General features: G+C 49.5%; 1 protein-coding gene across 3 annotated transcripts in view; it reads right to left on the reverse strand.

The window, feature by feature from the left end:
- Positions 1-2,625: 2,625 nt before the first annotated feature.
- BOD1L1 (biorientation of chromosomes in cell division 1 like 1) overlaps positions 2,626-18,478 on the reverse strand; it is a 49,098-nt gene continuing 33,245 nt past the window's right edge. The window contains exons 15-26 of one of the 3 annotated variants that reach the window (XM_066386236.1): positions 16,275-16,345; positions 15,240-15,309; positions 13,842-13,921; positions 12,036-12,120; positions 11,458-11,531; positions 10,548-10,623; positions 10,428-10,462; positions 9,432-9,477; positions 7,580-7,629; positions 7,410-7,494; positions 6,902-7,028; positions 2,626-4,001 (exon numbers count right to left, since the gene is read on the reverse strand). In XM_066386236.1, coding sequence (XP_066242333.1) covers positions 3,884-4,001; positions 6,902-7,028; positions 7,410-7,494; positions 7,580-7,629; positions 9,432-9,477; positions 10,428-10,462; positions 10,548-10,623; positions 11,458-11,531; positions 12,036-12,120; positions 13,842-13,921; positions 15,240-15,309; positions 16,275-16,345 — 917 coding nt within the window. In that variant the 3' untranslated portion in view covers positions 2,626-3,883. Of the gene's footprint in view, positions 4,002-6,874; positions 7,029-7,409; positions 7,495-7,579; positions 7,630-9,431; positions 9,478-10,427; positions 10,463-10,547; positions 10,624-11,457; positions 11,532-12,035; positions 12,121-13,841; positions 13,922-15,239; positions 15,310-16,274; positions 16,346-16,394; positions 17,118-18,478 lie in introns of those variants that run through there. The other 2 variants (XM_066386235.1, XM_066386237.1) reach the window with 2 other exon arrangements.

The following is an 18,478-nucleotide window of genomic DNA, read 5'->3' on the forward strand; positions in this document are numbered from 1 at the left end:
AATTAGGAAGCATTCTATTGTAAAATTGCTCCTGACCCACAGCAGGCATGCTAGAGTCATTGTCATGCATGAAGTTCTTCATAACCATCCACATTCTTGTCACTTCACTGGGTTATATGCACCATGTAAAATCTCTTTTAAAAAGATTGCATTATGAGTTGATAGCCAAACAGCTACTGTGTACTCAGAAAGTCACAGAAACCTGGCAGAAGAAATAGATTTTGTATAGGTGAGGGTGAGGCAAATATTCAGTGTTGGAGGGAAACCCGTGATATTATTTCTTCTTCTTTTTCTTTTTAACTTAGACATTAAATTTAACGGGGTGACATTGGTCTACAAGAACACAGAGGGTTCAGGTAAACATCTCTATAGCATTGAACTGTTCATTGTGTTGTGTGCCCATCACCCAAAGTCAAATCATTTTCCGTCACCTTGTATTTGGCCCTGTTCACTCACCTCCCCACGGCCCTCTCTTATCTTTTCTTGAGAGTGACACCAAGTGCTTTCTGAGACCTAAAACAGGATGATATTCACAAGTGGGTGGTGCTGCTGTGTTTTGTTCCTGAGACACGTGCGAAGGATTATCTAATCCGGGGGCTTTCAACCTTTTCACACTTGGGTACCAGCGAAAATAGAATCATTTCAGGGACTGCTAAGACAGAAATCACCCTAAGCCTATAAGCAAATTCGACTAAGATCACTGGGTCTATTATCTTCATCTACCCTCAGGGCGGTTAACTCCTTTGCAGGCTGGTACAAAATTTCTGGTGGACCCAACTGCGGACCAGCAGTTGGAAACTACAGATTTAATCCCTTCCCAGTCGCCCAGCTAAAGGTGGGAGGAATTGAGGAAAGATATTCCAAAGCAACAACAAGCAGGTATGATGGAAGGTATTCATTTGTCAGTTTTATTTTTTCTTTCTTAGTAGTAGATCAAGAAATGATGATGCATTTTTATAGCCAATAGCATCTTAGATTTGATGAAATGTAGTATGACTTTTGTGTATATATGAAAATAGAAGGAAGTCCAAAGAAACAACATATATTATCAAGGAGATAATATATCTGACTTGTGGGATTACAAGTGATATCCCCCCACCCCAACCCTATCGTTCGCTGTTACCTTCGACTTTCCACAATTGAGACATTACTTGTAAGACAAAAATATGATTACTTAGAAAACATTGAGATTTTATAGCATTTGTTTAAAAAAAAATCAAGCTTCCTGCTAAGAGAATGTGGAAGGAAACTCACAGGTATAGCCACAGGTTACACGGCTCCCACTGCCGACATCAGCAAGGCCAAGTACAGAAAACCCTCCGAGAAGCATGGGACCGTGGTCAGGCCTAGAAGGGCTAACACGGAAGTTGTTCAGTGAGCCGTATAACCACCCTGAGCTTCCGGTCCCCAAGTATAGAACGGGGAGTCTGACGCACCTTCACGGGGCTGTCAGGCAACTGCGCGGAGGGTTTTCAGTTTTGTGCAACATTCATTTCCAAGGCTGTTAATTTGTGAAGTTCCTGTGTGTGCATCTGTGTATCCTTTATGGGGGAGGAAGCAGGGATTTTAAGATGTGAAAACATGGAAAATTCTGGGTTCAATAAAGTTAGCCAGATTTCTTGGAAATCTGTTCTAGCATGTCTGATGAATTTCCCAGGACTGCAGTGAGAAAGCGCCTCTTACAGCTATTGTCTGAGCTGTACGGCTCCATCAACTGTTACTCCCTGCAGGGCGCTCCCTCAAGGCGTCTCTGGCCAGGCCCATGTGATGGTGAGAATAGAACCCACTGCTCCTCGGCTCCCAAGCTGCCCAAGAGGTGCTCACCTTGCTTGAAATACCCTTTTCCTAAGCAAAAGAGTCTTCCTTCTTTCTGCCTGGAGCTAGTCCTTCGTGGGGCTTCCCAGAAAGGCCACTGGTCCCCGCCTGCCCTGGGGCAGGCCACATCGCAGTGCCTGCAGCTGTTTGCTTTGTGTTGTGACCCCCCAGGAGGACTCGGGCTGATTTCTGCATCAGTGGTGTTGGGCATAAGATAGGAGCCCAACAAACGTGCAGTGGAAATGCTGCCTCTAGTGTTCCACCCGAGGAAAGCGTCTGTCAGTGGATTATGAAAAACTTCCTTGAATCACAAAGACGGCTCAGCAGCAGTTTTAGGCAATGTAAGGTACTATTGCATATAGGATGAACAATTAAAAAAAAAAGTCAAAGTGAAACGAAAAAAGAGAAGGAAGTGAGCTTTTTCAGCATGTGAGTCCCAGTGATCTCCGCACCTTCCAACCAATGTTAGGTTTTATCATTTGCTGAGATGTTTGGGCAAAACCTCTGTGCTGTGGCCCCTCAGGTCAGTGAGCACAACGTACAGCGAGGTACAGGGGTGCCTCCCTGCCGTGGGGTTTAGCAGGAAGAATGAGGGTTGTGGGCTTGAAGACAGTTCAGTCTCAGCTTTGCCAGTTCGCGGTGAGATCTTGCTGGTGGCATCTAACGTGAGGGTGATGTCACTGGCTCTTATTTACACGGGAAAGTGGAGCAACACATCAAAGAGCACTGATTTCAAGAGAAGAAAGGGTTTTCACATGGAGAAATTTTAAAGTTAGAAAAAAAAAATTCTTACCACTAGAGTTTTGGGAAACATTTTATAATTTATATATAAAATCTCAGTAAGAAACCATGTAAAATGACAGAAATATTCACTTTACATTGAGTCAAAAAAAAATTTCACACAAACTGAATGTAAATTTTCATTACAAAACAAGAATATGAATAAAACATTTTAAAATAATCTCAATTATTTGGCAACTTATCACACCATTGCTAGAGACAAATTTGATCTTAAGAAAAGTTTGATCTTATGAAAAACGTAAGTTGGACAGTATGCTCATATGGGAGTTTAAAGATGTTTTAAAAAGGAGCCGGCTTCTCTCCTGAAGTGACCGTGTAGGAAACATGAAGTCCTGAAGCGTGAGAGGAGTGGCCGAGTCCTCAAAGCACTTCTCTTCACTGGAAAGACGATGACGATGATGACGCGGGCTGGCCGCGGAGCAGCAGGGGGCGTGGCGCCCACGGAGGGGATTCCTCCGCGGCAGGGGGCGGGCCCTGACGTCACTGACCCAGACCTCTTAGTCAAGTCACAGATGCGAGTATAATCTAGAAACGAGTTACATTCTTAAAACAGAGTCACAACTGTGAACAGAAAAGCAGTGGGTCCCGTGCGCTAAACTACTTGACTTGAACACATGCGCGAAGGTTCTCTATTTTCCGCCAGGTCCCGTTCAGAGTTACAGGGCAGGCGGTCCTAAAACATTTCTACTAACGAGGCATAGCATTTAAAACCTTTTTATTTTTATTAAAAAAATAGTAAAATAAAATAAACAGATATATAGTAAAGTTCACAGGTAAGTTTTCTCTGTAAAATAAATAAAGTGTTCATTGATTAGCATCATACACAGAGTAAAATACAACCTATTTTTACATGTTTATATGCTGTACACAGATGACCAGTAGGCAGCCCGGTGTCGGATGGGCTGGGAGGGCTTGCGTTTGTGACCTGCCTTGTTGGGAAATCCCAATTTTGAATGTTAAAATATACAACTACTTTGAGTTCAGATACAAAGTAAACTTATTTTCCTTTATCTGAAATAAATGTACATAATATCTTCTATGAACAATAGTTTATAAAGCTGTTTAAAACATGACAAGAGAAAGCTTGCACCTAGGGACTTAGAGCACATGCATGTCCCTTCCCTGGTTAAAACACAGGCCTACGGCCCCGAGGCCGGGGCTCCTCTCTTCGGCGCGCTTGCGCAGGACAGGCCCGGAAGCGCAGGCGGGCCTGCAGGCTGGTGGCCACAGGCCGGTGACCGCAGGCGGGTTACAGGCCGGTTACGCTTCACCGCTTCGCCTTCTTCGCTGGGGCTTCCTCCACCCGCTGCTGGCCCCGTGTGCGCGCGCCGGGGGGGCTGCCCTCCCTCTTGCGCTTGCTGGACGGGGAGAGCTGTGCCTTTGACCTGCGGCAGACAAAAGGCAGGCAGTGGTGAGAGTTAAGAGGAGCTGCTTCAAATGATTTGGGAGTTCTTTAAAAAAGAACAACCCAACCATAACATTTGAACTTGAGAGCCACGCAGAGAAAACCAGGTGAGGTTTCCATAGGGCCAGGAGGCTAAGTGTAGAAGCACTCACGCTGACAGGTTATCTGTGACCGTGTCACACCGGAGCAGTGGGCACTCGTGCTCTGGCCCTGCCCGCCGCCCTGAGGTGCTGTGCTGACCTCGGTCAAGTGGACCTGCTCCTCTGGTCAGACAGGCCCACACCCACTGCCCCAGCAGAAAGGGCTGCACCTCTGTGGTCTGGAGAAGGGAGCGCACAGCCTTCCAGGGCAGTGTTCCAGCCTCCAGCTGGCGCCGCAGGGACTTCAGAGGCGTCTGGACACTCGCCACCCTGCCATCAGGTCCCGGTGAACCTCCACCATCCTGCTCCCTATCTGTACGGACGTCTGCCTCTCCTTCTCTGGCCCTCTGAGGCGCTCCGAGGATCAAGTCGTCCGGAGTGAACTCACACAGTCCTTGACCTCTTCACCCTCGACTTCTGCACCAACCTGGCCTACAGGTCCTGCCAAAGGGTCCCTTTTCCAAACACGTGATATTCTTTTCTATCTTCATGTTTTGGCATGTGATTTCCTTTCCTTTCCTTCCTCCCTCCTCACCCCCCTCCTTTTTTGAGTCACAACATCTCCCGTCTGGCAAACCTCACTTTATGGCCCAGTTCGAAAGCAACTCCTCGGGGAAGCGGCTCTTTGGAAACAACCCTTACCATGGTAATTTATCCACTGTTATTTTTTTTTAACTTTCTTCAAAACTCTAGGTGGCATTATTTTAAAATAAAGTATTACCAGAACACACTAGAAAAAGCCCTGGCATCACATCCGTGAGTCCAGCTCATGACACTTGGGTCTGCTTCCCTTTCTCTACACGGGGATGGCCATGCACACATGTCGCAGGCACGCTGTGAGGAGCAATGTGACCAGAGATGTCAAAACGGGTTTTGTATGCTGTGAAGAATATGGCATATTCTGATGCTACAACATCCAGAGAGCAAGACAAGTCCCCGATCTCTAAGAAGCAGCTTCTAGCTCAGAGCGGAACAAGGCTAATGTGCCTAAAGCCCTGGCCACCCAGCGTCCGTTGCACAGCCCACCAGAAGTCCTGCAGAAGGGAGAGGCGGTGGACAGGCTGGCCGGGCCGAGGGCGGGTGGCCAGCGTCAGGAAAGCCCCCGCACAAGCCCAGGTAAGGGGGCGGGCTCGCACAGCCCGTGGGCGCAGCCAGAGGACGAGGCTGCAGTGGGAGGGCCCGAGGTGCCGCTCTCTGCTACTCCATCGTCTGGCCAGCGCTCCAACTATAACAGCAACGGTTCTGGGCTGGTGCTGCTCGACCACACTGCACTGACTGACAGCTCCCTCAGTGTGGCCACTCAGGGAGAACAGACTTGTGAGCTTGCAGGGGTCAAGCACAGGCCTGCGCGGGAGGGCCAGGAGGCGAGGCCAGACTGGCAAAGCCACCGAGACGCCCTCTGCAGCCTCCCTGCCGTGTCTGGGGTAGGTCTCTGCTTGGGGAACCAGTGGTCCCCAAAGACAGTGTTTAGCAAGACAAGAGTCCCCCAGGAACTCAGAAGAGCACTGTCACACCAAGAAGAGTCTCAGGGGCTCAAGAAGGCAGAAGTGTGAGCAGGGACTCCCCTTCCAGTACTTACTTCTGAAGAGGGAATTTTAAAAAGCAAATATGACAGCACTTTTAGACCGAGAAGGCCCCTGGAACTCTCTGGGATGGGCCCTATGGTACAGGCTGATCTGTCCGTGACGACTGAAGAGGCCGCTGTTCTACACCTGAGTGCCAGGGTGACCTCCGCTGACCTGAGCCGCTGCACCTCACAAGCAGCAGGACTCGCCACGTCTCCTCTAGCACCAGGGCGGCTCCGAGAGCTGAGTCTCCAGGGATGAGACCACGGCACGCGTGGCTAATAAAGCACCCGGCTGGAGGAGTTAGAGACCAGCTGATTTTAAGTCTTTATGTAAACATAAGACAATACCATGACACGTGTTCATAAGTGATACTATTGAAATAAATGTTCCAGAACTTTCTGATTACTCTTAGATAAGGAAGTTCCAGATGATGATACCAAGATTAACAGCTGTGACTCACATTAAAAATGCAAAACATTCTCACTTTAGAAAAGTTATTAAACCATAAAGTGATGTAACATTTCCCAACATGGGCAGTGGGGAGAGGACCCCGCCTGGTGCTGCCAGGCGCAGTGACACGCGTGGGGCGGGGAGTGTGCCAGGCAAACACTGGCTCAGACAAACCGAACAGTTTTCTTCCCTTCAGGGCTACGCCACACCCACGTGACCACGGCCCTCTCTTCCAGAGGTGCTGGCTACACCGGGGTTTGGGAGACACAGAATTGGCAGTTATGCAATTTAAGAATGGTTATGGGCAGTCCCACAGGGCCGCCCCCCCACAGCATTGCTCAGAGGCACCTTCCGACAGTGACGGCTCCCGCCTGGTAGAGGTGTGCTGCTGGGCCGTGCTGTGTGGACCTGTGTCCTCACCCATGCTGACCAGCACGCGAGAGCCACCTGCTCACGTTCGGTAACTGTTTCTACAGGAATCGAATGTGTCCACCGAACAGTGTCTCACCGAGACCCGGCCGAGACGGGGGGTGGTCCTCGGCAATGGTCTAAGATGAAAAACAGGCTCTTCTAGAGAACCCAAGTGTCAGTGGGCTCAGAGCACGTGCTCTCTGGGAGACATGACATGAAAGGAAGCCACCTGTCGTGACAGAGAGCTGGGAAGTGTCTCCGGAAACTCTGCGGTGCCCTGTTACCTCTGAGCCTCTGCTCTGGTGACGGACCTGGTGGTGGCGCCTGGCGGCTCGTCGTCATCCTCCTCTTCCTCCTCCTCCTCAGACTCCTGCTCTTTCCTGTCCTCGGTGGCGTCAGAAACAGGTTTCTGGCGTTTCCTTTCTGGTTCTGAGGATTCTGTCCGAATAGAAAGGTAACACCTGGGTTGTATAATCCCCTAGAGGCTTCCCAAGGCCAGACGGTGGAGCTGAGAACGTGGGGTCTCGGGTTTTCCGTTTCCCGTCCCCGCCCCTGGGCCACACGGCTGTTTAGCTGAGTCTCAAACACAGGGAGAGAGTTCACTTAGGCAGCTCCAGCCGCACGCAGCGGCCCGCACGGGTGCTCAGGAGAGCATCTGGGATGTACCACTCTGACACGGGGTTAGAGCCATTTCACACGTATTTATGTAACATTAGGACTAGCCGGGCCCCACTGAAGGGTTCCTCATCCAGAGGACAACTCTTAAAACAGCGATTCTGGAACGAAAAGACCCGCGATCAAAGGCTGGGCGGCGCGTACCGGCATCGTCGGAGGAGGTGAGCGAGCGCTTCGGCTTCCTGCCTCTCCGACGCCCGCCCGAGGCGGCCTTCTCCTCGCCATCCTCCTGGAAGCAACGGCATTAGAGCTGAAGGTGCAGTCACCGAGCTTATTTCTAAAGGGCGCTACTTGGTAAGAAAATCAGCACTTACATGGCTTACACTTCTTTCTTGCAGGGCGCCTGCTTCTCTGTTGGACTCATCTTTAAGAAAAGGAAATCTCTGCGTTAACATTTACCAGTGTAAAGGGAGACGTCAGCAGTCCGGCGTGTGGGCTGCGGCTAACTGCACCTGTGCTGGTTAGTGCAGCTTACACACTTCTCCACTGCCTGGTCGTGAGCTGAGCGGAGCCCGAGTCGGAACACCTGGCACACGGGAACGCAAGTCAATGCCGCGGAAGACTTGTCACCAGTAAGCTTATATGATCTGGGCGAATTACTTAAATCCCCTGAGTCTCCTTTCTCCATCTGTAGGATAAGGAGTTGGGTTTGACTGCCTTTATGGTCCCCTCTCAGCTCTAACCCTCTGAACCCAGAAAGTGAGGAGGAAGGGGCCATCGAGGGATCCCCCCACGATGCACCGGGAACTGCAGCTCAGGACGGCAGGCGTACCTGAAATCTCAATGTCACTCTGGAAATGCTGCACTCCCATTTTACAGTTAGGAAAAATGAGACTCCAGAGACTTGATTTAAGCAATTTGTTCAAAGACATATAACTGAAAAGTTGGGTGACAGCTAGAATTATCTGGCTCCCAGTATGATAACTAAAAAAATACATATTATAAGATGGTGTTAAGTTGTATATGCCTGTTCCTTACGTATTTGCTTTCTGTAGGTGTTAAAATTTTCTGAGACTATATCTTAGAAAAATGAACTTTAGTTCAATTCACTATCTTCAAATAGCTAAAATTCTGGGATAGGTGTACAACACTCAGCAGCCCAGATTCTTCGTATGGTATCAGTGAAGGGGCAGCAGCTGTCTTTCGGCAAGTTCCATATACGGACTTCCATGGAAGAGCCGAACCAAGGAAAAGGCCAACAAAGGGGAACCCTGTCCTAAACTGGTCATCACCACCAGACTCAGAAAATCACTGCTAAACAACACTGCCACACAAAATCAGACAGCTGAAGTTAGACTCTTCAAAGGGCATTCAAGTCATAGAAATTATGTTATATGGATTTTAAATATTATGAATAAAAATTGGTTGAAAGCTAAACCTAAGCAGAATCTTCTTTTTATAAAACAAGCAAACCTCAATCTTCCAAGAGATAAGGAAAACTCAAGTATCATCACAAATAGTTAAATGTGGAGAAACTGTATCATTCTACATGTGCTTGACCTTGGTGATCAGAATCCATTCTTTCCCGATTTGGCCACGCTATCTTTGACCCAAAATAGCAGTCACCCCCATTTTTTTGCCCATGTCAACCCTTTAAAACCCACTAATGGCTCTTGTTGCTCTTGTGTAAAATTATTAAACCATGAAATAAACATACACAAGTAAAAACAGTCTGGAAAATGCAGGCAACAGTAACAGATTAACATGGATGTTACCCCACCAACCAGAGCTAATCATCAAGATTTGGAGCAAGGACAAAAATATTTGAAACAATTGTATCTCTTGCATCCTGGCTTTGTAAATGGCAAAGACTTTTTCCAAATTCTTCTGAGAACAACAGGCTCTGGAACTGAATTCCTGTCTTCCCGATAAGAGCACCAGGTTCCAGGCTGATCATTTCCCCCTCACGCGTCCAGGACACTATGCTCTGCACAGGCCAAGGGCCTTCCTGAGTTTGCTTTCTCTCGCCTGCACCTGCTCTCTGAAGGCTGCCCAGACTCCATCACCGAGAGTAATTCAGAGCACAGGAAGAGCCGACAGGCACAGCCTCTCCAGCTATCAGGACAACTGTCTTCAGCAAGGAGGCCCCCGACCACAGGGAGGAACAAGGGGTGGGGACAGCTGCCCCACACCGGCCTCCCGCCCCTCCCGCCCCACAGTACAGACCTGTCTGCGTCATCTTCGGCTTGCTGCCAGGCGGAGACTGTTCGGCCTAAATTCAAACAAACAAACAAACAAACATGACAGTGAAGCCAGCTGTGTCATTGTCACGCAGGAAGAAGGTTTGGGACCTCTATTGTATAGCAGGCAGAACAGCGGGGTCCCATTTTCTGTGGGCGATGAGGCACACCAGGCGAACATGGACGCCGTGCCTGTCCGGGCTGCCACGTCCCCGCCCCCCGGCAGTGCGGTCCCCGGCACTGGGGGACAGCAGCACACCCTGCTAGCAACCCCAGCCCCAGCGGACCAGCTCGCCCACTGGGGAGCGCGTTCACGGTGCCTCTTTGGCTCTGTGCTCTCAGTCGTTCTATGACATCCAAGGAAATGGGAGTCTCAACAGGGCCATGTGACCGGTCCAGCACCACAGGCCTGAGAGTGGCAGAGCTGAGACTCCTCGGTCAGCGGACGTGTGTCTGTCCTAGTGATACTGTCACTGAACTCATGCATGGAATCTGGACACAGTGATCTGGCTGGGTATGCACACTAGAGTCAAAGATAAAGACTGCCGAAGTGTATAAACTACCGCTGAGGATTCATTACAAAAGAGACGCCACTGAGAGCAGTGACATAGGTAGACAGACACTGAGCGTTTCCACAGAAGGCACGGACGTTTTTAAGCGTTGCCTAAAAACCACGAACACAGCAGGTTTCTGTACTTTAATCAAGGGTGACCACAACAGGGTGAGTCCCTAGAAAATTTTTACTGTAGCCAAACTCCCAGGTGAGGAAGGGACCAGACTGAAGAACTAATAGTTTATGTAAAAATATTAGTAATCAGGTATTACTTGAGTGGTTATTCAATGGTTTATTTTTAAATAGTCTTTGAAAGCTTTTCAAATACTTTAAAAAAAAATAAGGTTACTTAAAATATTAGAGACGGCGGTATACCCTTTCTAGGTCAAGAGCAAATACTTGAAGAAGTCTCCTTTTGCAATTACTTACAGTGACAATGCCCGTATCTGTTTTGCAGTCTTCTTCTAAAAGAAATGCAGAAATAAATCCCACTTAGGAAACCAGTTTGAAAATGTCTTGTGTTAACTAAAAACCCACCAAAATACCTACTTGTTTTTAATGCTGTTTCCACAGGGTATTTACGAGGTCTTCCCCTCTTTCTTTTAATAACTACTGGCTGATCTCCCTAAGGGGGAAAGGGAAAAAAATGTCATCCTCTATGACACAAATAATCTCATTTTCCTAGAATGAGAATTAGACTTTCTTCCTGTGATGTTTCAAGTCCTGGCTCTGTTACCAAATAAGCAAAGGGCGTGGGCTCAATGCGTCCCTCCCCAGCGCCGCGGACTCGGACGACAGCGGCAGTGTGGACCCAGCCCCGCGGCGCTGCGGTAACCAGGTAACGCGAGTCAGCGCCCCGGTTCGCTGTCCCTTTTGTAACAGACGTGTACCTCCGCTTAAATCCAGCTCTAGTCCATGCCACTTGTGACCAAATGTTACTCCTTATAAAGGACAAAGGAGGCCACCGAGTTTCTCCTACAGGTAAGTATGAGAAAGAGAGAGACCTCTGCGAGGACTGGCAAACTTGGCAATGGTTATCAGGGTCTGGCTGGGGTGCAGGTTGTTCACTTGATTTCTGGGCCGGCCCCAGGCCTCTGCAGCCTCCACAGCCTCCCACGCCCCCTGCGGCCGCTGCTCCCATTCTGTCTCTGCCGGGACTGCCGCCTGACCCGGCAGAGGCCGCCCAGCGCGAGGCTGGCCCCGTGTGGCTGTGACAGAAGTAGGTCTCATATGAATGTTTGGATGAAATGAAGATGAAGAGAACAAAATTAATCAAAATGACACGGATAAATGGCCTGTATGAATGGTGGCCCACTGGAGTTTTCTTTCTGCTCTCTTTTTAAAAGAGAGCTCCTTCAACTCCTTCACAAAGAGTCAAGAACACTTCAGGTGAAGAGCACTGAATGCGTCCCGCTCTGAGGCTCTGAGCAAACCTGCACAGACAGATGGCCTCCCGTACCTCCTGGGACTTGACGCTGTCGTCGTCATTGTGCTCTGTCCTCTCGCCGGTGGCTTCACTGCTGCTGTAGTCATCTGCAGAAATGACAGGGCTTGGTCACCGCCGGCGACCCTGGTCCGCAGACGGCTGTGACACCGCCGTGGCGAGCAACGTGGGCCCGTCACACGCGCACATGCACACACACACTCCACGCCCCGGCCTATGCCACCCAAGGTCCTAAGCAGCCTCTGGTTAACTGGGGAGCATCGCACTTTGGGTAGAACAGGGTGCAAGTTAGAAGCCCTACGCATACGAAGCAGGTGCCACCGGACCGCCCAGGGGAAGCGAAGGAGAGAACGCCGCACCAGCTGGTGAAGCCCGGCCAGAGACGCCGGCCGCTCGAAGGGCGTGCGCGCTCACGACAGCCCGTCTCAGCAGACCCCGGCCGCTCGAAGGGCGTGCGCGCTCACGACAGCACACCTCAGCAGACGCCGGCCGCTCGAAGGGCGTGCGCGCTCACGACAGCCCCTCTCAGCAGACGCCGGCCGCTCGAAGGGCGTGCGCGCCCACGACAGCCCGTCTCAGCAGACGCCCCTCACCTCTGTCTTCCATGGCCCGCAATGCAGCGCTGCTGGCGTGGGGACTTGCATTAAACGATTCCTCCAAGTCGCCAGAGCTCTCCTCCTACAGGGGGTTGGACAAAGCAAGAAGCATCTTTTTCACACTGCCTTCCTACAGCCTCCCCAAGTTTCCTTTCTATTCTGGACACAATTTCCCAATGCTCTTTTATAAGAGTTTGTGGCAAACTGTTTTTAAAAAGCAACTATGGCTGTTGTTTGTATAACATAAAAGATACAAGTTTTGAAGGCAGAAGAACAGGAGGTAAAGTTCAACTATAAAGCACCAAGGCCACTCTCTTTCCTTCCCTGCAAAATGGCACACCCCCCTCCCTCACCCAGCGCCTGCCTGCCAGAGAAACTCCAGAGAGAGACAGGGATGTGCAACGGGGCTTTTTCCCCCGGAGGGGAAGGGAGGAAGCGGCTGCTGAGAAAACGCCAGGGCGGCCGTGTCCCCACGGCGCTGGTGGAGAGCAGCGCTCTCTCCACGGGGGAATTACTCCCTTCGGTTGCAAAGAGTTCTGAGCATGAAACACCACAACGTTTACATTATAATATTAATATGGAAATAAAAATATAAAAGAGTACTGCTCTGCTCTCTAATACTGATAATTTCCTCTAAAAAATTTTATCTATATATGTGACTTCTTTTTTAACTGAAAATGGTGGGAAAATACAAAGATGCCCTTCAATCAGCGTCTCTCCAAATGCAGTGAAGTCCGGGACCCCTGCTCCACGCAGGGCAGGGGTGACGGCCTTAAGGACCCCTTTTTCCTTTGCTACAACCAATGGGCATTCGTGACATGTGACTTTCTCTCTTTAGTTGTTAAAATTCCTTTCCTACTTTTTACTTAGTTCATTAGTTATTGAGAGGAAAAGGGGACTATGACCTAGTTTTAGTGACTAGAAGTCAGCTCCATATATTTCTATAAGCGGACTTAAATCCTTTTGGAATCAGGTAGAAAACAAATTAGGGAAAGGGAGAGAACAAGGAGACGGAGCTCATTTGGAATGAGACACTGAGAAGTGCTATGAGACACTGAGAAGTGCTGTGAGGTGTATCTCAGAATGGAAGGGCGCCCCAAAGAGGTGTCTACCGGCAGGTGGAGAAAGCTGGGCTGAGAGCTAGAGAAGGTGGCGCAGAAGTAAAGACTGCGAGCCACTTCCCTGGACAAAAGGTGATGGGGAGGGCGGTGGGGAGGGCCCGCCCCGCCCCACCCCGCCCCGCTCCGCCCTCGATTGGCAAATGTTTCAGGGGCAGGAGATAGGGCAGTTAGATACTCAAGTTTTGAAATAACACACGACAGTGTACTTCCCTATTTGGTGTAGAAACACCTCATTACACTCAGCAGGAAAGCACCCAGACACCTAAAGAAGTCAACAGTGACTGAATAAAACCCATGCAAGGGTTATATCTAAAGCTGTGATAAAATACAATCACATAGTATAATATTATGTAAGTCTACAATGGAAACCTGTATCATTTTATTACCCAATGTCACTCTAAAAAATTTAGTAAGAAAAAAATGGTACCTGGATTTCTATTAGTGTCTACCTTATAACAAACATATTAAATGAGATTATTTTTCTGTAAAAAATAAAAAAACAATAAAGTGCAACATTTGTTTTTCTTCTGAGTTTTAAACAGACACTTTTTTTTTTATAATATAGCAATTGTGATTAGAACTACATACAGTAAAAGGAAAACTAGAATGAAAAAACTGAGTCAGTAAGCAGTGATACAATCAGGTCACTATCAAGGTTTAACACTAAGACGCAGATGAATACCTTCGCATCCCGCGGCCCGCATTCAGTGCTGTGCCCCAGTGCCGCTGCTATTACGGGATCCAGGGTGTCGGGACTATCATCTATAAATCAGTTTGGACAGAAGCACAGAGGAACAAAAGCTAAATGAAAAACGAAATGCATAGTTTTATTTTAAGACAGTCTGAGACGTCTTTCTTAGTCTCATGATACAGCGAAGCTAGTTATTCTAAATGTGAGTACAAGGTCATGTGAACTGAGCACTGAACACTGGCCCTGGCCAAGCCAAAGCAATAAATAATAATATGAAAGTCCATTTACAAATGCTCAAATGACACCAAAAATATCACAGCTGTTCTATGGAAAGGGCTAGGCACGCAATCCTCAGAGACACCTTCCCTCCCCACCGATGGCCAGAGAGGCAGTTTAGTGATTACGGTCATGGGCTTGGCTGGGACGCTCTGAGAACCTGATTTCCCTTATTAAACGGTGACAATACCTGGCACCTAGTTACTGTCAATGTGTATCAAGTACCATGAATAATACCAAGATATTGTAAAGACTCAGTAATTATAAAAAGCTACCTTTCTCACCAAAAATGTTACGATAAGTATTTATTGAATTTGTACTTGGTGTCAGGGATTCAACTGTTCAAGTCTCTGCACTGTCCAATATGGCAGCAGCCACTAGACACACGTGGCTATTGAAATTTAAACTGCTTTAAGTGGAATGCAATGAACTACTTCAGTTCTTCCTTTACAGTGAGCACAGGAGGCGCTCAGCGCTCACACAGACCAGTGGCTCCTGCACTAGACGGAACAGACAGCACGTCCATCACAGCGCAGGTTCTCCGGGACGGCACGGCTGCTGACCAGCAGGAAGACCCCGGCGCGAGGTGCTTCCTCGGCCTGCAGGGCCTTTGCTTCTGATCTAACGTGAGGAGCTCGGTGCCACCTGGCTGGCTCCGAGGTCTGGGTTAGGGACGGAGCCCACATTATGAGTTCCAGGAGGTGGGTCTTCCGCAGGAAACCACCTCGTTTCCAGATCAAGTCCAGAAAGACCCCCGGAGGTGCCAAGCTAGTCTGGAAACAAACTGGACTCAGGAGCTGGGAAATAAAGATTACAGCTCACCCTTGAACAACGCGGGCTGGGGTTGTTAAAATCCGTGTATACCGGCTAGACCCGTGCAGTTCAAACCCACGTTGCTCGAAGGTCAGCTGCACGCCGATCCTCAGCTGGGAAACCGTGCATGCACAGGGCTGACTTACCGCTGCCCTCGGGTTTCAACTGCGCAGGTGGTCGGGGCCCATGGGTCAACTGTACTACCCTCTAGAATTCTCTGTTACTGACCCACTAGTTTGCATGTGAAAATAGCATGACTGTCAAAGGTGTGTGGAACAGGAAGACCTATATTCTAAGTACCCAGCTCGTCTTCTGAAGAGGGGTAATGCTTCTTCCTCTTCCTCCGAGGCGCATGCCTGTCCTTCTCCACCTGGAATGGAGGACTCTGTTAAAGGCACTGGAGTTGGCATCCTGTCCACCAAAAGGGGCACAGTAGTGTCTAGTCTCTGGAATACATAGCTAAATAATTTTTTTTTTTGTATTTTTCTGAAGTTGGAAATGGGGAGGCAGTCAGACAGACTCCCGCATTCGCCCGACTGGGATCCACCCAGCACGCCTACCAGGGAGGTTGATCTGCCCATCTGGGGTGTTGCTCTGTTGCAACCAGAGCCATTCTAGCACCTGAGGCAGAGGCCACAGAGCCATCCTCAGCGCCCAGGCCAACTTTGCTCCAATGGAGCCTTGGCTGCTGGAGGGGAAGAGAGAGACAGAGAGGAAGGAGAAGGGGAGGGGTGGAGAAGCAAATGGGCGCTTCTCCTGTGTGCCCTGGCCGGAAATCAAACCGGGGACTCCTGCACGCCAGGCCGATGCTCTACCACTGAGCAAACTGGCCAGGGCCTAAAATTTAAAACCTAGAATAACACTTTGGCATCTGGAGGTTTGCATTAGACTAAGCTTAAGTCTTTCCTTTTTTTTTTTTTGGATTTGAATGTAAACCCATAAAAAATACTCAAATCTGTTTCTGGTTACCAATGATCTTTTAACAGTTCAAAATACATTTAAAAAAGTATTTCTCACATTACCATCTCTGAAGTGAAGCTATGTCTTACAAGTGATGGCCTGTCATAAATTAACTGGGAGTTTCTTCCTCTCTCAGTGGCCCATGGAAGGGTGAGGAAAGAAGTATATGAAAAAGATCCTGATTATAAAACATGGACACATCCACATGACCTGGGGCCTGTTAACCCCCCCCCCCCCGAAACCACAGGTAACGTGAGGTGGAGGCCTCTCAGCACCTGTTTCATGTTCCACACACACAGAGAAGGAAAGGCTTTGCGTGCCGCTGAGAGCACGGGACAGAACAAGAAACCCGAGTGTCCCAGGAAAAGCACCTACCTCTCTAGGGTCCGCTTCAACGCTGTGGCCTCCCACGGCGTCTGTGTCATCTTGTCTACCGTCAGGAATCTCTGAGCAACAAATACAAAAAAGAAGAGCACCCTGAAGCATCTACTCATCCTCACACTATTTCAGGAACGTGTCTGGCAGGGGGAGGGAGAGGGAGGGACACACTACAGACGACTGACGGCACCTCACGACAAGGAAGTCGGGGCGTCCTGTGGTTCCCACTTGTGGATGCGAGTGAACGGGTCAGGGCGAAAGAGGGTCTGGACGCTGCTCAGCGGGCGCCCGGCCACCTTCTCCCCACTCGCACAGCAGCACAGCCTGAAGCGTCCCAGGAAGACAGGCAGGGATCGCGTCCCAGTCACCAGGTGAGCAAACGTCCCACACCACACGGCAATACCAGATATGGGAGGAGGTGTGGAGTGACAACTGAAAACCACTGGGGGACAGTTTGGCACATTCAGCAAAGTTGAAGTGGTGTCTACGCACCCAGCAGCTCCACACCTAGAGTGACAGGTGCACTCACGACAGTGCACTGGGAAATACGTACAGGATCGTGCGTGGAGTCCTTTCTGTAACTGGGATAAGTTGCAAAAAACCCTCAAGAAGCAGAAAATAATAGCTGGTCTATTCACAGACGGAATACTGCAGAGCGATGGAAGAGTAACTGGAGGCAGACACATCACCATGACGACAACTCAGAACACAGCGCTGAATGAACGCACGTGCTGCAGATCGCTCTATAGCGTGAAGCCCTCTTCCTAGAGCGCGCACCACTGACTCCGCTTGTATGGGAGCAGGCACAGCAAACGCAGCAGGTCCCCGGAGTACAGGAAACTGGAAGGGTATACTGGGTATTCAACTGTATCTGCAACATTTTTTAAAAGGCGTCTGAAGCAAATATACTAAATTTTAAGCCATGACAAAAGTAGGTGATGAGTACGTGTTTTTCATAACTATTGCTGCTTTACTTCAGTTTGAAACATGGTATCACACATTATAAAAATAACTGTATGGGGGATGAAGACTGCTTTCTCCATTGTTGGAACAGAGAATTAACAAATTGGTAGGAATAAACAGAATTCTATGTTCTGCTTCACAAGAGAATTTTCTCTCTGAATTGGCTGCCTCAGGAAGCGAGGCCGGACCCCTAGGAGAGGACCTTCACAAAGGGGACATCCCTTATCCGTGCCAAACTGAGACAGCCTGTCCAAAGTTACCACAGTTGAGGGTGTGGAGAAAAGGGAACCCCCTGCCCTGACAGTGGGAACGCAGACTGGTGCGGCCCCTGTGGAAAGCAGTACAGCATTTCCTCAAAAAACTAAAAATGCAGCAGCTTATGACCTAGCAATTCCACTTCCAGGAATGTATCCAAAGAAACGCGAGGCTAATTGAAGAATACATGCACCCTGGGCCCACTGGAGCGTTATTTACAACAGCCAGGACCTGGAGGCAGCCCAAGCGTCCTTCAACAGGTCAGCGGGTAAAAGAGCTGTGATACATTTACACAACAGAGTATTACTCAGCTGTATACAAGAAAATTTTACTCTTTGCGACAACATGGATGGACCTAGAGAGCATGCTCAGTGAACTAAGCCAGTCAGAGAGACAAGCAGCACACAATCTCCCTCCCATGTGGAATCTAACGAACAAGATGAAGTCAATGCAGAGCAGAGACAGACTCAGAGGGAGACAGCAGGCTGACCGCTGTGGCAGCTGAGGCGGGGAGGTGACAAGGAGGCGGTGGCAGGAATGAGCAACCCAGGGGAAAAAAGAGAAAGAAAGAACCCAGGGGTCCGACCTCAGGGTGGGGACCGCGCAGGGAGGGGCGAGGGCAGGCGGAGGAGGGAAGGGGGATGAATGGAGATGGGTAGAGGCCTGACTTGGGGAGGTGAGCACACAGCAGTGTACAGATGATGTGTTGTAGAATCGTGCACCTGAAGCGTGTACAATTCTGTTAACCAGTGTCACCCCAATAAATAAATAAAAAAAAAGTCAGCAATTCAAGCCCTTCGCACAGAACCCCTCCTGCAGCCCAGACCACAGGGGACGATGTGTGTCCGCACAATGGACTGAGCCCGCTGCGAGGTGGCTGGCCCAGCTGCGGGCCTGGGGCAAGGCCTCCCCTGGAGGCTGCACGGCCCCGACCCGGTCCTGGGGCCTCATGGCCCAGCTGGGAGCACTCACCTTCCCGGACT

Source organism: Saccopteryx leptura, chromosome 5 (assembly GCF_036850995.1).
Source record: "Saccopteryx leptura isolate mSacLep1 chromosome 5, mSacLep1_pri_phased_curated, whole genome shotgun sequence".
Lineage (NCBI taxonomy): Eukaryota > Metazoa > Chordata > Mammalia > Chiroptera > Emballonuridae > Saccopteryx > Saccopteryx leptura.